The sequence below is a fragment of the Tetrao urogallus genome, assembly GCF_951394365.1.
Source record: "Tetrao urogallus genome assembly, chromosome: 14".
In the NCBI taxonomy this organism is placed as follows: Eukaryota; Metazoa; Chordata; class Aves; order Galliformes; family Phasianidae; genus Tetrao; species Tetrao urogallus.
The window spans coordinates 13,969,216-13,986,171 of NC_136827.1; the positions used below are offsets into that span (position 1 = coordinate 13,969,216).

At 45.5% G+C, this 16,956-nt stretch overlaps 1 protein-coding gene across 1 annotated transcript in view; it reads left to right on the plus strand.

Moving 5' to 3' along the window:
• Nucleotides 1-5,329: 5,329 nt before the first annotated feature.
• The window catches only part of KLHL3 (kelch like family member 3), a gene marked incomplete at its 3' end in the record, with an annotated part of 30,785 nt that continues 19,158 nt past the window's right edge, over nucleotides 5,330-16,956 (plus strand). The window contains exons 1-3 of the mRNA XM_079542154.1: nucleotides 5,330-5,442; nucleotides 7,872-7,978; nucleotides 11,913-12,034. Of these exons, the coding sequence (XP_079398280.1) occupies nucleotides 5,405-5,442; nucleotides 7,872-7,978; nucleotides 11,913-12,034 (267 nt within the window). The 5' untranslated portion in view covers nucleotides 5,330-5,404. The remainder of the gene's footprint in view (nucleotides 5,443-7,871; nucleotides 7,979-11,912; nucleotides 12,035-16,956) is intronic.

Below are 16,956 nucleotides of genomic sequence, written 5' to 3' on the forward strand. Positions count from 1 at the left end.
GCTTAGTGTTTGAGGGACTGCGGAATGGTCATCTGGGTGCCCCAGGCTGTGCTCCTCCTTGGTGCTACCGCGTTTTACTTCTTCCCATGAGACAGCAATGGTTCTGCTGTGCATGATGGCCTCTTGCTGGTTGAGCAGGGAAGAAGTCACCTGGAAAGCAGCTGGGAGCTTTGTCTTACCCTCTTTTCCAGACTGTCCAGTTTTAGGGCATGAAGCACTGATTAGCCCTATCGGCATGCTTTTGGAAGTAAAGAATGATTGCCCAGATTGCTGCTTTTATTTCTGGCTTTTGGGAAGGGGAGGGAAGCCCTGAGGAACACATGGGCAGTAGCAATGTGGGCTTTGCCTTCTGACAGGGAGTGCTGGGGATGCTCTGTAGGACTGCTCCAAAGCTGTCCTGCCTGTTCAGAATGAGTCCTGGGAGGTTTAAAAAGCTGGCCTTGCAGCCCAGTGAGCAGGCTGGTTCTGCTCCCATTTTCGTACTTTTTGCATTTCAACCCAAATATATGTCACGCAGATTAGGACTTAAATTTTACACAGTGTGGCCTTCATGACAGCAGAATTCCCCCTGGTTTTTAATTTTCCATTTTTGGAGCTCAAGAGGAGTTATTGGTGCTTGTATCACCTCCGACTCTGGTCCCAAGCCTGCCTGGACTCAAATATCATGCTAATTCCTACGTCTGGTTGTGCAGCAGTATCGTGTGCCCACATCAGTGCACATGGGCAGAAGCAGCCGTGGGCAAGGGGGATTTAACCTGAAACATTCACATCTGGCAACAAGTTATCTCAGAATCCTGATTCTCTTTTACTGCACTGATAAGAGCTTTAATTTGATGGAGGAATTGCATAATGGTGTCTGATCTGGCAAGGAAGTCTGAATCTAGATGTGTAAGATGTGTCTGAGTTTGGAAAGGTAACAAAGACTGGATGGCTTTTTGTTAGAGAAGTCTTACAACCTGTAATTTTAAATCTCTCTAGATGTGGTAACCTTTTCATCAAACTGGAGGCTCTTCATAGGATTTGTTTGAAAAATTCCAAGGAAGCAAATAGTATTCTTGTCGTAGTTGAGTCATTGTGTGTTGCTTCCATTATTGTCAGTGAAGAGTTTTATTCTCAGCAGCTCCTGAAGTCTGCTTTTCCCCCAAGGTCTCATTTTATATAATTTTTTTTTTTGGGGGGGGGGGGTCTCTTGCATGCCTATCATGTATTTGTCTAAGAGAACGTCTCCAAGTTTGATGTAGGTGCTGAAGAAATTCAGTTAGTAGGATAATGTAATAGGATGATAAAGAGCCTTTCCATGATGTGCTGTAACGACGGTGTGTTTCTCTGAAATTCCCTCAAAAGCCATCCAGGTATTTGGATTCCTTCAGTCACATTTTTTACCATCTTTCTATACACCTAAAGAAAAAAACGAGGAATTGAGGTCTTATAAATATGTAACTACAGCACAACCTTTTCTTACTGCTTGTCTGCCTCAGGGAATGACACTGTTGGCCATCATGCATTTGCTCTGTGATTTTGTGATTCTAAAGGCTTGCTCCAGTTGAACTACTTTTCTTAAAAACATATTAATTTTCTGGTCTTCCTTTATCTTTATGGAGGCATTTTAGCTTTGAAGACCAGTAACTGCTGTTGGGTATCCTTCAGATTTTTAGATCAGAGCTATGTCACACCTGTCAGAAACTTGAAGCTGACATTGCACAGTGATGTTTGAGGTGCATCCTGGAGAGAAGGAATTTCACTTTGGAAAATGTGTAGCTAGCTTGTCACTCATCTTTTAAGACTGAAGTGTAGGAAGAGGGCAACTCACTGAGCCCTGGGAAAGCCATGGTGCCAACTTGGGGCTGTGGGATGTGGCAGCACCCAGAGCCCCTCAGCACTCACAGTGAGGACCCAGCAGGTCTCCAAAGCTTGGTGACCCTGAGAAGGCTGGGTGCTGGAGCTGTCCTTTCCTATTCCAAAGGAAAGCTCATTCTCCCATCCTCCTTTAGGGTGAACTTCTGGCTAAAGCCGGTGTTGGGATTGATTTTGGCAGAGGCATGATTTTTGTTCCTGTGGTTTACTAGCTCTCTACATGGCAATAACCTTGCAAGGGGACAGTTTAGATCTAAGGAAGGCTTTTATTCTTTTGCACAATCTACAAAGACATCTGTAATTACTGCTGGTAACTAAGGCAACCCAACTTTATGAGTGATGCCTGTGTGCGGTGGAGCTGTGGGTTATGGGATGTAAGTGCTCTCCGCAGGCTGGGACGTGGCCCAGCTCGGTCAGAGAAGCTGCTGAGCCTGAGCGAGGCCTGCTGAGCTTGGAGAGGGGAAATGGCCATGAAGAGCACTCTGAGCTTCAGTGGCACGGTGTGGGGCTCTGAAATTGGGGTACGTTTGTTCCATCTGGGGATGACACCAGAACCTGTGCAGAGGAACAGCGGCACGTTGGCAAGCTCTGAAAGGAAGGGCTGCATGGCTGGTCTCCGTCCTGCTGTGTCCCTAACGAGGGCATTCATCTGGCCCAGGGAAATTAAATCATTTGTCCATTCACTCGCTGCATGGCCTCGGGTGGCCCAGGGTGGGACAAATTGCTCCTGGCACCCGGCCTGCTGTATGCTGGATGTCAGCTCCTCGGGCAGCACGGGGATGGGAAGGACCTGCATGGTCCACTCTGCTCCGGGGACTTTGTTCTCTCCTTGGCTTTGCTCCCTTACTGAAATAACAGAGTAATTCTGAAGCGTAACAGCTCTCTGTGTAGTGGGAGAAGCAGGGTTACGTAAATGGGCTCTTTGGTCTCTGCAGCTCAGTTTTGTGTGGCAGGTTGTGTTTGCAGGCAGCGTGAGGATCCTTGCATTTTTATGTTAGGAAGGCGTTGGTGTTATCTGTGAGTTTGTGCGTGGGGGTGTGAAATCTTTCTCCTCTGTATTAATGGAGCAAAGTTCTGTGGAAGCTGACTCAGTTTCAAAGATGAGTTAAAGGCAATTGGCCATTAATTTCTTTAAATTTCTTTTTACATTAGTCATTTGGGAAGAACTTTAAATAGCATGTATTGATTTTACTTATTTAAACGAGCTGCTAGCCAGACAAAATGCAGTATTTTCTTATGGCGAGCTCCTTAATAAAATATGAAATTCACCCCTTCTAGTAAATCTGAGAACATTCATCAGGATGCTTTGGAAACAGCTGCTTTTCATGTTTCTTAGGAAGATCTGATCGGTGTTTTTCAAAACGAACAAGGTTTTTGCTTTTAAAATACACAGACCAATGCGGTGGAGTGGAGGCTCTATGGAGGCGTGTTGTTCTGACCTTTACTTTCATGTTCGATGGAACTTGCTATGTCCTCTGATCTGCATCTCTTGCCTGCTGGGGAGTTGGAAAATAATGAATCTTTGGATGCTGGCACCAGAGTGCTAACAAATAAATCTCAGTGGTACGCTTCTGGATTAAAGAAGCTGTGTGGTTTTTGTGTGCATCGCTTGGTTTGGGATCCTGCAGGGTCGATCTCTGACTGTGACTGTAAGCAGCATCCAGTGGGCACAGGTGCCTGCTCACCTCTTTCAGTTTCGTTTTCCCTTTATTTGTTTGCTTCTTGTATGTGCTTCTGCTCTGGGGACCGAAAGCTTGGAGAAGCCGCTTTCACATCCCTGCTTGGTGCTGCATGCCACAGGGGAAAGCTTGGCTCTTTGAAAAGCAAGGCTGAGATTTTAAAGCTGTGGTCAAACTTCACTCAGCCGAAGGTTTCAGCAGAGGATTTTGATCAGTGCAGCACGGAGGTGCAGCTGAATGTGGCCATGTGCCAGTGGTGCTCGGAGGCTCCTTGCTGCAGTGGAGCTGGGTGGGAGCTGAATGCTGTGTGTGCTGTAGGCACACTGCTTTCCTCAGGGACACAAAAGCTGGCTGTGTCATTGCCTGCTGCCAGCTCTGTGAGTGCTGAATGTTTAACAGGGGGTGCCCTCCCTTCTGGCTTTTTATCTGGCCATACTGGGCTAGTGGGATGAAAACCATGAGAATGTCATGTTTGGTAAGGGGAACACATAGCGGGTTGTAAATAGTTAACAATTGTGTTTTGTCAGGGAAAAAGTCACTGTGTATGAAGATACTTATAGTATACGTGCATTAGCAGAGGTCAGTAGACTGTTGTGGGGAGCATCCCTACGCTCTTCACTGGCTTTGTACCCTTCTTCAGAGGCCATCTGTGGTACAGCCTGGATGTGCAGCTATTGGTTTAACCTGCTTCAGCCTGTTTTTTCCTGAAACAAGTGCAATAAGAAAAGCAACAAGGAGAATGGTGTGAAACCTGCAGCTCATGGGGACTGTCTTTTGGAAGGAAAACTCTGATCAGGTCTCCAGGCTGGTGAGTGGTGGTGATGGGGTTACCTCCCAGGGACAGTCATTCACTTGGAGCTGATTTTCAATGAGGATGACCTTGCTCAGCTTGTTTTATTTGCTTTTGCCTGCTGGAAGGTTCGAGGTATGAGCTGTAGATTTAAGTGGAACAGTTATCTCACTCTAAAATGCTGCTTTGTTTTACAGGTGGGAAGTTTTAGCTCAGAGTGATTTTGTGCATTTTGGAATCATAGAGGTGGTGATATTGACCTTATGTCAATTCTGTGCAAAGAGCCAACGCTCAGAACAAAGTAATGAGGACACGTATGTGCCTTAGGCACCTGTTGGCCTGGTTAAACACAGCACAGAACTGGGTGCATCTGGTTTTACATTACCTATACAGCCCGTAGTTCTGCTGGGAAAGCCGAGTTTAGTAATTCTTTCTATACATTTTAGTGGCACTAAATAGACCTATTTCTGGAATGGCAATGGAACATGGCTGCTGCAAAGCTAATGCTTGGAAAATCTGCAGGTAGTTTTAATAGCCCTTTTCTATTGGCCTCTGTGGAAGGAGATATAAGTCATGTATTGTATGCTTTGGTTTTTCAGATGAGATGTGAAAAGGTAAATTTCTCTATGTGTTAAAGTATATCCATGGAACTCCTGCAAGTCCCAGTGCTGAAGTCTATTCCTGTTCAGTCAGGCAATTGTGTTCTGGCTTGAATTCCAGCTTACACTGCTTTCCTGGACTGCAGCCTGTGAGACTGGGCTTTGTCCTCGAGTGTTTGGCACTTCTTTTTCTTCCCTGCTGATTGAAATGTGGGTTGTTTGGCTTTCCACATCAGTGCAGAGGTAGCTGCATTTTGTGATGCTGTTCATATGACAATCCTGGTTGGATAACAAATGTGCGAGCAACTCCACGGATTATGCTCTGTGCTGCAGTTCTATGATACCTGTTATTTTTGAAGTGTCACAGAATCAAACTTTGTACTCTTTGTTTTGTTCTTTTCAGCATTAAGCAGAGCTCCCGATCCTCTGAGGCAGGTGAAGATGAAAAGGACCAGCGCGCAGTGACAGTCAACCCCTCGCACATGAGAAAGGCATTCAAGGTCATGAATGAATTGCGGAGGTACATTTCTGACTTAATGGCAGAAAGGTGCTGATTGAAACAGAAAGGCTTCTGGGAGGCTTTAAAATAAATAGAAATCTCTAATGGTTGCATGGAGGGTATTGATAAGCGAGTGGAAAGAGGCAGCTACAGTGTGGTGGGGTGCTGTGCCTGTTCTCACGTTGCCTATTTTCTAGTCAGAAGGAAGCCAGCAGCAGCTCAAGAAGTTATTTGAGCATATCCTTCATTGTATAGATAATTCATGTAACATTTTCCAATACTTACAGCAAATATAGCTGTAAACTATGTTCTTAGCTGAGTTAATGTTCTGAAAACCAGTAAAAGAACATTACAGACAGAAAGACACCTACACGTAATTACAGACCAGAGATTATGAATGTACTGTTCTTATTCCGTTGAACAAGTGCTGTTGCTCAATCTGGGCTGAGCACTTCAAAGTAGGAAAAAAGCCACACTGACAACTCAGGTTCTCTATTTGGAAATTTAAAAATCCCATTGTTAGTTAAGAGGGGCCACCTTGGCATCTTTAAAAAATTGTGTGGGCATAGGAAGAATGGAGGCCGAGAAAATGTCAGCGAACACGGCCCTTAAGAAGCTGTGCCACCACGTTGCTGATGTGATGGCAGTAGTTAAACCTGTGCTGTTTTTCAGCTGTTCCCCCATGAACCAGGCAGAAGTTCGGGGAGTGTTTCTCCAGCAAGTTCATCCGAGCTGTTTGCCACTTCAGCAAAGACTTACAGTCACGAGTTTTGAAAGAAGTCCTGCACACAAATGTGTCATACACACGAACGTGTGCTCCCTCTCTCCAGATGGCACGAGGAAAGCAGATAACACCTTTTCCTCTTTCTGTGTGCTCAGAGTACTCCAAAGAGGCTGCTATAGCACCTCCCTCCTGCGGATTTAGTAGTTTCCCAATATCTGTTTTCTCCAGTGCAGAGAGGAGTTAGAAATGTCTCCTTCCACGCATGTCTCGCAGGGATTCACAGTTGCATAAGGAACAGAAAATGGAAATGTCCTTCCCTTGTAACAATTAAATGAAGCAAAGTATGGTTTTTTATATTGGCATCCCTCTAGTCCTCTCTTTGTACTGAAAGCAAAAGATCTGAAAATAGAGGTTTGTGCAGCTATATTCAGAAATCTATTGTGCTCCTATTATTCCTTTGTTAATTGAAGCACAGTGGGAATAGCTGGAGACTGACAGCGTTTCTCAGTGCCTGCAGTCAGTTAGGTCTTGTGCAATGGTGAAGGGATAAAACAGAAAATTGAAAGCTGCCCTTACGAACCTGTTTGATGTTTTCTTTTTCTGGGTACTCCTCCTCGTCAGTCCTGCTGCTGTTCTGGAATGTACAGTTCTCATGTCTGTTACACTGATCTTGTAATCCATTAAGCAGTCAATAATCAGTGTTAATAGCTACCTTGAATAATTGTGCCTTATGTTAAAGGCACAGAGAAATCCCAAGCAGAGGGTCTGGAATAACCTTGCTAAGCCTTTAACCTATTTGCAATATGTTGCTCACTTAGAATTTTTAGCTATCAAATGTAAATTGAATTAACTTTAATGAGTGGTACTTTAAATAACTATAGTCCAAAGAGGAACTGAATGGGGCATCTTTTACATAAGCTGAAGAAAATGGGGAAGCTTCCATTAAGAGCCGATTGAAGAACTCCCATTACTGCCCTCATTCCTTCCAAAGGAGAGTGAGTGTAGAACAAAGATTGTCAGTTCCTACTTTCCTTCTGTTTTCCATCAGTAACCCTCTATTTTGCAAATCATTTTGTTTATTTATTCCAAGATATGGAGGAGGAGGAGGAGACATGCCAAGACCATTAGGAGTTTTGTGTGTATTTATTTGATATGTAGTTTCCCAGGAGAAAGCACAGCATTTTGATAAGCATTTCTGATGAGAAGGCTACATCTAGATTTGCAGACACTAAACTTTCTTTCAGGCTTAACATTTCAAAAGATCGCCCTTATTTTGCATTTGTATGCTCAAACATCTTAAACCAACTTATTGGGAGGCTGAGCACTTCTCACTGTCTGCATCTGGAGGCCTTGTGCAAACATTAACTAATGAATCCTCAAAGGACATACGTGGAGCTGCTAGGAAAGGTCACTGATTAATGAAGTGGCTTTTCTAAAGCCATGCAGTGATTCAGTATGGAGCATAGAAGTTATTTGGTTTTGTTTAGAACCCTTGTTTTATTCCTGTGACTCTTAATCCCAGCTAAGTCATAGGGTAAGGAAGTTCTCAGGCCCAGGGGTAAGCTGCAGGCCTGACTGCTGCTCCCCAAGGGCTCAGGTGTCTTGTCCCTAGCAGTCGGACTTCTGCTTGCTTCTTGAGGCCTAAAACATAGTTGTTGTGTTGTTGTTTTGTTTTTTTTTCTTACCAGTTCCGAAACAACCTTTATCTTTTCTGGTGTTTTTCCAGCAAGCGACTCCTCTGTGATGTAGTGATTGTGGCAGAAACTGTGGAGATGGAAGCCCACCGCGTGGTCCTGGCAGCCTGCAGCCCTTATTTTTGTGCCATGTTTACAGGTACTCTGCAGCAGACCCTGCTCTGGGGCACGGTAAATGGGCTTGGGGGTGGCATAAGGCTGTGGGGAGCATGCAGGATATTGCTCACAGGAAGGTTACTTTGAGGCTTGGCTTGCCGTGGGTGGTTTTTTATTCCTCAGCAAATACTTGGGTCATGAAACCACACGTTGTTAACATCAGGCACGCGTGCTGTGCCCTGTTGTTCACATCAAAGAAGCTGCTGGCGTTGAAGTTGTAGTTTTGAGGCCCAGATTTCAGATGCTTATTCGTGGTCACGGATGTTTAATCTCACATGGCACTTGTTGCTGCTGCCCAAAATAACACTGTGGTTCCCTGGATCCCACTGTGCATTAGTAGCTCTGTCGTTTTGGGTTTTTTTTTGTTTTTTTTTTTTTGGTTTTTTTTTTTTTGTTTTTTCTTTGTTTTTTTGCAGGGTGCATTGTCACAGTCCAGTGTTCTTTGGTAGTGGCAGATGCAACCTCAATGTGAAGGGAAAGAGGGGACAGAATTCTGGCCCTGATCCCTATAACACATGGCTGTCAGTGGGCGGGATAGCAAGAAGAGCTGTGTTGGTCCCAAGGCAGGCATTGGCCGACTTATTTAGGTCTTTTTGATAACATTAGTATGGCCAGGAGCACCTTAGCTTCCTTTCCTTTCCCTTGTCCTCCTTTCTAGGATAGGAACTGACTTAACCAAATACAAGGAAAATGTGTGCTACAGAGAATGGTTGCCATGGTCCCAGAGCTTCAGCACTTCGGGGGGTTTGTCTGTGCTTTTGTGTTCCTTGGTCTGTGGCCTTGAAGAGGAGAGAGCCTTTTTCAAAGAGGTCCAAGAGGATCAGTTTAGTGGGTGCTTCTGGCTTTTACAGACCTTGGGGATAGGTTTTATTTGCTGCACTAGAAGCAAAATGCAGCGTCTCTCAGGAAAAAGCCTCTCATTTGTGTGTCTTCCCTTCTGTAATGGAGGGGGAAGAAGCTGAAGTGTGAACCAATGTCTGAATGTTTGACAAGATGTGAGGTTTGCCATGTGGCATTATCTGTGTGGGAGTGAAGGTAAACAGCACTGCTGTTCTGTAGGGAGCCTTGGCACTGGGCACTTCGGGGAGGGAGTGTTTGTGATGCTGGTTCCTGACAAAAAGGTATTAAAAGTATATATATAAAAATCCCTGGAGAACCCTCTGATCCTTAGAGGTCACCTGAGCAGGAATGCAGTGGTGGAGGGCAGGGTTGGGGCTGCTCATGTTTCCACGCAGGAATTCTCCAGAAGTGTAATCCCTCATGCAGCAAGTTAACCAGTAATCAGGCCCTGCAGTCACGCGGCTGCTCAGTGTGCCCTGGGCTGGATGGCGGCCGTGGGGCCCCAACACGTCCCTGCAGGCAGTGGATTGGGCAACGACCAGTTGTCCATTCAGTTCTGGTCCCAAATCTTTATGGACTGGATCTTCTTGCAAAGCTGTGTTGGTTCAGTTTCCGAAGGGAAGTATTTAAAATCTCAGCCTGGCTATTTGTTAGGATTTTTCTGCTTTGTATTGCACGTCAGCAATGTGACTTGACAGCTGCACCACTGTGTGTGCATGCTTGCAGGATGGATGCGGGGCTGAGGGCAGCTTGGGCTCACAGAGTCCCTGCTGGAGGAAACATTTCTTGGGGAATGGGGTGGATCCTCTGGTCAGGATAAAGCGTTGAGCAATTGGAACCGAACCAGGATCCACAGCTCAACCCCACTGTCTGATGCTGACTGCAGGTGTGTCCCTTCCTGTAAGTTGACCTGATCTTGGACTCGTGGATGGCCTTCTGATGACCTTGAGATCATTCCTTTGCCATCTAGTGACTTCTGGTTAGGCATGTCTCTTGACGAAAGCCTTGAGAAGTCCTGCAATAAACAGGCACTTGTTCCACTTGCATCCTCCACTGCTTGAAGGAGAGGCAGGACCCAGCACATCCTATTCTTTATTGGTTTTCTAAAGTATTTCAGATGCGTGGTCCTTGTTGGCACCATGATTGGGGATGACTGATGACTACAATTTCCATCGGTATGGGGAAAAAAAACCACACAAACAGTAATCATCTCAAGTAGGACAGCAGTTACTGTGGAGGTGCTGCTAGGGCTGTTACTATGAGAAGGATGGGGAGATTTCAGCATTGATGTGGGAGGAGGCATCAACTCAGCAATCACTGAATGGCTTGGGTTGGGAGGGATCTCCAAATTCCTCTAGTTCCAAGAATTTAGGGGGTGAGGTTTTGGACTTTTCTTATTTTTTTCACTAGGGCATGTGGCTGAAGGGCTCAGGTCCCAGTCCCACTGCCCCTGCCCTGGGGCACAGTGTGACTCCCTTGTGGCTGTGGGATGTTATCAGAGCAGAGCCAGTGGGAGACGTTAGCATGCAGGACTGGCAGCTTGCTGGTGGGTGTAGAAGCCCACACAGCCTTTATTTCTGTTGTCTGTGGCACGTGAGCTCACAAAGACAGCCGATGTTATCAGATCAATCCCTCTGGGCTGTTTCTGCATTGATCCTGAAAAGTGTCCCAGCCCTTCCCCTGCCCCCTGCTCCCAGTGGGCACTGTCAGTGCAGCTCCTGCCCCTCACCTGTAGGATTTTGTCTGGGTCCTTCTAGGCAGCTCTGGCTCCATGTGGGCTGAGCTGAGCCATCTCTCCTCTGCAGGCAGATATATGTATATGTATATATGTACATTATATAGAGATTGTAGGGTGGGGAGAAGTTTTAGGGCTGAGCGGTTTATTTCACCAATTAAAAAACCCAACTTGTATCCCTTTGTGTATATTTGTATTCATGTGCTTCTCTTAATGAAACAGTTACTAATGAATCTTAAAAATTGAAGTTGGAGCAAATATTATTTCAGCCTGTGTCTCCCTTGGGATGTTGTTGGCCCTTCTCATTCTTGTGGTCTGACTCAACTCCTGTTATCTGCCTCCTTATTGGTGTAAGTGAAGCACCAAAGGCTTAATGTCCAGGACCTGGGCTTTGCTCAGGCTCAGACTCCTGTTGGCACCCTGCTCCAAGCTGTGTGCTGTGCACTCAGTGTGCCTGGACACGTCTTGTACTCTGCATGGAGCTGTAGGCTGTAATTACTTCTCACTTAGGCTGCAAAAACTATTTTTCCTCTTAATCCCACAGCAGTACTGAGTCACCAGATTTCTTAGAGTAGTGATTATTCATGCTCTGGTTTAAGAATTAACATTTTTTGAAGCTCTGTTTTGCTTAGATTTAGTTTTTCATTTATCGTTTCCTTTCTGCTTTGGAGCTTGCTCTTTCTGTTCTGTGTTTCCTGGAGATCCTGCTGGTTCAGCCTGGGCTGGGTGATGTCACCCTGTGCATGAAGGCTGGTAGGACCTCAGGGGGTCCCCTCTCCCTCATACAGCACACTTTGTGCATACTGGATGTACACTTGTTTCTTTCAGCAGGTTTCAGGTTATTTATCAAGAAGGAGGGTAACACCACCTTGCCTTTATTTTGTGCAGCATGCCACAAAGCACCTGGACATAGCTGTTGAAGCTTACTCATGCACCCTTATATATGTATTTATAATAAATACCTGAATAAAGTGAGCTCTGCTAAAGCTTGTCCAGAGTCTCTTTGATCCTATCTCTGTGATGAGACACAGCAGAGGGCCGTGTTGCTTTTTCAGTCCCCATACATGTTTAAATACAGCTGAATTTGGCAGGTTGTCTTCCTGCAAAAAATCAACCTCATTGTTCTTATTGGTGAGTTTTATCTTATATAATGTCTGCTAACACTGAGATGCTCTTTAGGTGGCATTAAGAGGCTTCTGAAGATCTCGGTGTTCCTCTTCAGATGGTCAGGAATAGTGTCAGGGCAGTCATTAGGTACCAGCAGGATGTGCTGGAGGTGTGGGGAACAATGGCCTGAAAAGAGCTCCTGCACAGCAAACTGACCTTTTAAAATACATTTCAGGAGACATGTCTGAAAGCAAAGCCAAGAAGATCGAGATAAAAGACGTGGATGGGCAGACACTGAGGAAGCTGATTGATTACATCTACACAGCTGAGATAGAGGTCACGGAAGAGAACGTGCAGGTGAGTCTGCTCCAGTCACTCCCCTGGAAACCCGAGTCAGAAGCTGGCTCCTCAAAGGCCCTTGGGGATGACTGATCTCTTCAGGAAAGTAAAAGGTTGAACTTGAAAAAAGAGCTCTTTCCAGCCTTGTTTAGTCTTGAGGCAGTTTGCTGCTTTGCTTGTGCTTAAGTCGTATTGCATTTAGCCTTTGTATCGAGCTCTTGTAATGAGCTTAGGCACTTGCCTTCCAAGAAGCTGTGCTGACTTGTGGGTCAGTCTGTCGAAGGTCAAAATACACTCAAACAAGCGGAGAGTCAAATGTGGCTTAAGGTCATGGCAGAGGAATCTGGCTGCTCGTTTTTAAGTTCTGGGGAATTTGAATAGTTTGGCAGAGCTTTGAGTGGAATATATTGTTAAAATGAGGGCATTCTTCCCTTCTTTGTGTGCATTCTGTCTTGCAGCTCTTTGAGGCAAATATTAGTCTGGAAGTGGAAGGAGTAATTGAAAGGCAGACTACAGACAAAGCAGGATGCTGAGGAATAGTGTTTTGTTGTCTGTGTCACATGGCTAAGGCTACTGGTAAAGCTTTTTCTTTGTGCTAGTATTTATGAGAAGAAAAGGGCTGTGCACTTAGCTGCTGATGTCTGGAAGGGATGCTGGGAGATTGTTGCTTGTTCCTCATTTTTGTTTGTAAGTGACAGTTGGAGCCTGGTGTCTTCCTGCCTGTGATTTGGGCATTGGATGGGGTACAGCAGTCAGTGTCACTGGAGAGAGAGAGGAGAAATGCCATGCTTCTGTTGACCTAATGAAGATAGCAAAGCTAGACTATTTAGAAACCCATTACTGCTTGCACTCAAGTTATTGCTGTGGCTGGGACACGCTCGTCTGCTCCAATCCCTTGCGGATTGGTGCAAGGCCCTTGGTGTGCTGTAGCACATGGCTCTTCCTGCATGAATCTTCCAGGTGCTGTTAGAGCAAAGAAGATGCTCAGACCCATTGCAGATCCCCTCCTTCATTGCAGTCGAGCTCATAGGGATCTGAGATACCATATAACTTCAGTAATTATAGTGGGAAAGCAAGGTGAAGCTCCTTGGACCTCTGGTGTCCTCCATTGCTGGGGGAAAAATGGTATTTATGCACCATCAAGCTGGCATCTTCCTGGGGGAAACGCGAAGCCTTACATCCATGTGCTTTCTGAAGCATCTGCTTTCCTTCCATACTGCTGGTTGGTAGGTGGTCACAGAATCACAGAATGGCCAGGGTTGGAAGGGACCTCAAGGATCATGAATCTCCAACCCCCCTGCCACATGCAGGGCCACCAACCTCCACATTCAATACTAGAGCAGGCTGCCCAAGGAGTCCAGGAGCACCCACTGAGCACATGGAATGGGCTGAGCTCGGGATGCTGTCTGGTGTGCTGGAGCCGTTCAGGCTGCTGAATGGAGTTCGCTGGAAGTTACCACGTATGCTCCAGCTTTTCTCCAGGAGAGCATCACAGTGCTTTGTGCAGCTGCACCTGGCACAAGTAGTGTGGCTGCTGGGGCAGGCTGTGGTGCCAGCTCTGTCCTGCTGTGTGCTGACAGCAGAGACCTGCCTCGGAAGCCCAGATGTTGCATTTTCTGATCAAACAGAAAGCTCAAAATCTTTTTTCAGTAAAGCCAAACGATATCCTGCCTTGCAGTGGTCTGGGGATTACAAGGAGTTGAAGAGCTATGCATATCTTCATATTCTGGCTCACCTCTCTTGGACAATAAGATCAAAAATATGTTTGGTGGATACTAATCTTTAGGCGTAGAGTTTTTTTTTCTATAATAAAGCAGGTTTTTTTTCTCCATGATTTATTTAAATAACCACCTTGTGAGCAACTCTGTAGGCTAGAGGTAAATTAATTCATGAAGGCTAAGAAATGAAGCTGATCTAGGGCAAGATTAATGGACTAGTCTAAGTTTTATTGTGTGTTAAAAATGTCTGTGCTTAAAATGTTTTATGGGATTTAATATCATTTTGTGAAGAAGCCCATCAAAATTTTAAAGAGAAATTTCCCTCCTGCCTGTGGGTATTTTATTGCTGAACAGAATGCTGTAAGTGGGTTAATGTCCACCTATGGCCATAGAAGGGTCAGCAGAAAAGAATTTTCTGTTATTCCTTGGAAAGGTTCACAGCAACGAAGGCAAACCAATGAGAAGAAAGTGGAAGAAGCGAGCCCTGGATAAATGTGCCAGTTAACTTCACTATAGAAATGACAAGAGAAAAGATTGCTAAATGGCATGAAATGAGCAGATACAGCCAATGTATCCAACACATGAATAAATAGAAAGGCCTTGTCAGTGAGCAAAAGAAAACAAGAGCAGAGTCGAAAGGAGAAAAGCCAAGTAGTGAAAGTATGGTGGGAGCAATGGCAGGAGCTCCCATGTGTGCTGCTCTGATGTGAAGCAGTGCCCAGCAGTCGCAGCAGCAAGCCTTCTTATCAGTGCTTTGTTGTTTCTTTTCTAATAGAATCCTGTCTTTCCTTTTGCTGTTGTAGCCCTAAGAGGGTCTCCAGGAAGTGAGGCTTTTTGCCCGAGCGCGTATTTGTGTAGCTGTTTGACATTTTGTTTCACAAAGTTTTGGGTTGGTTTTTTTGGGTTTTTTTTTGTGGCTTTTGTTTTGTTCTTGTACACACATCCTTCCTTGTTTTCCAAGGGGCCAGCATGATCAGTTCCAGTCATCTCTGTAGCAAGTTGCCCCTCAAAGGTCTGTCCAAGTGTGCAGGTAAAGCGGCCATGTTGTAGCAAGTGCTCTTTTTAGAGTATCATAGAATCAAAGAATGGCTTGGGTTGGAAAGAACCTCAAAGGTCATCTAGTTCCAACCCCCTTGTTGCAAGCTGGGCTGCCAACCACTATACCAGAGTGCTCAGGAGCCCATCAGGCCTGGCCTTGGCTGCCTCCAGGGATGGGGCATCCATCCATAACCTATGTGGGCAGCTTGTGCTAGTGCCTCACCTCATTTCTTCCTAACATCTAACCTAAACCTCCTCTCTTTTATTTTAAAATGCAGATGAGAGCCAGCCTGACCAGCTCAGTTCTTCTTTATATATTGGAACTCATTTTCAGAGAGATCACGAGGTGATTACAGTCAGCAGAGGGATGGCTCAGGGATCACAGACAGTAGAAGGGTTTCTGTACTGAGTGTTTTGTCTCAGAACACATCTGGGATTTAAACTCTCACTCGTTTGGAAGGTGTGGAGCAGAGGAGGAATTTGTCTTCACTGCAATTGTGCTGTAGTCTGAGGGACATCCATCCAGGAATTCCTCTTCCCTTTCTGTTGTACCCCACGTCGAGGTTAGATGGAAATACACCTGTATCATATGTATGACACATATTGTTCATTTGAATGTGGAGCATGATGAATTTGTTTAGGGAAAAAAAAATATGTGCTGTGCAGTTTCTGCAGTAGTGAGGAAAACTGATAGGAGTGAATTAGGGAAGTTCACTGATGTTCACTGAAGGCCTGGTTGGGCTGCAGATGTTCAAGAGAGATATAGGTGGTGAATACTGTCCCGTTTTAGCATGTCATACCCGTTCTTACCAATGACACTTAATTACTTGCAGGCAGCCTGAGAATTGCCCTCCCAATTAAGAAAGTCGTTACCATTAGGTTTGTAACGATTCCCTGGGAAAAGTCCATATTAACCTGGTTTCACAATTAAATCTTTACTGATGAAACACAGAGTACTGTATGCATGGTAATGTCATGGTGTGTCCTTGTCTGCTACCACAGTCTGAGGCATGGCTCAGATGGAAAGGAAAATGAAGAGATGTCTGGAAATCGGTTTACTGGGGGAAATAGATGTTGAAACTGTCAGCTTTGCAGACACAGCTATCATAATAAAAAATGACTTGAGAAAAGAGGAATAAAGCTTTGCTGGAATCAATAGCACTTCCTATTCAGAAGCGTGCTTCTGCACCTCAGGTTTCCCAAAGGACTTAAAGACTTCAAAAGAAAGGAAGGAGAGTGTCTGAGGCAGATGCAGTTTCAATACAGCCGCAGTACAGGGGTGCAAAGTGGGTCATTTCATCTCCCTTCCTACAGCGTGCTTCAAAAGCGACAGTAGGTTCAAGCTGAGGGTAAGGCAGGGAGCCTTTCAGCTCAGCTTTGGGAAATGCAGTGATGTGGGACTGTTTTCTCTCTGCTGCAAATGCTCCGTGCTTGGCATTGCTCTCCTGGAGTGTTGCAGTCCTTCAGCTGCAGGCTGAGCTCTGCTGGCCTGCTGTCCTTTCTATGCCTTCGGGAAGTCTTCTAGGTTGGATTGTATGTGTGGCACTGGGGGCTGTGCTGGGAGCCTGGCAGGTGTTCCTCTGCTTCCTAATCTCACTTCTTACTGAGAAACAGCTCAGCTGTTCTGTGTGAAGTCGGAGAAGGTAGATCAGGAGGGAAGCTGCAAGCTTCTCCCTGTTTTCTCTCTTTTACATCCCTTCTTATGCCTGTTCCTGGAGGTTTGTGGCTTCCTGATCCCACACCTGTGCTGCTTTGGCTGTTTCAGCCATGTGAAGCATTTCAGCAGAACCGCTGTTGCTCATGCTACCCTGTGTGGTAGCAACCGGGGAGTGGTAAAGGCTCATTGCCTTCCTTACACTGAATAGCCACATGATAGTAATGTCATTTTATCTCCATGTTCCATGTGCAGTGTAGAATTATGTGATGAAAACTGAGTGTTGAACCTGCCCTGCAGATGCAAAATCTGCTTGTTTCTCTTGCTCATGACTTCCTCTTTGAGCTGTCTCCCTGTTTGGACAGATGTGTGATCCCAGCTGTGGCTCTGGATGTGCTGCTGAGGATTACAGCCAGTACCTTTCCCGGCTTCCAATTTGACTAAATTGTCAAAGCAGCTTAAAAGCTTTAATATCTCCCCTGCCTTGGGGAAGTGCTCTTCTCCCCATCTGCAGAGGTGGAATGTTGTGG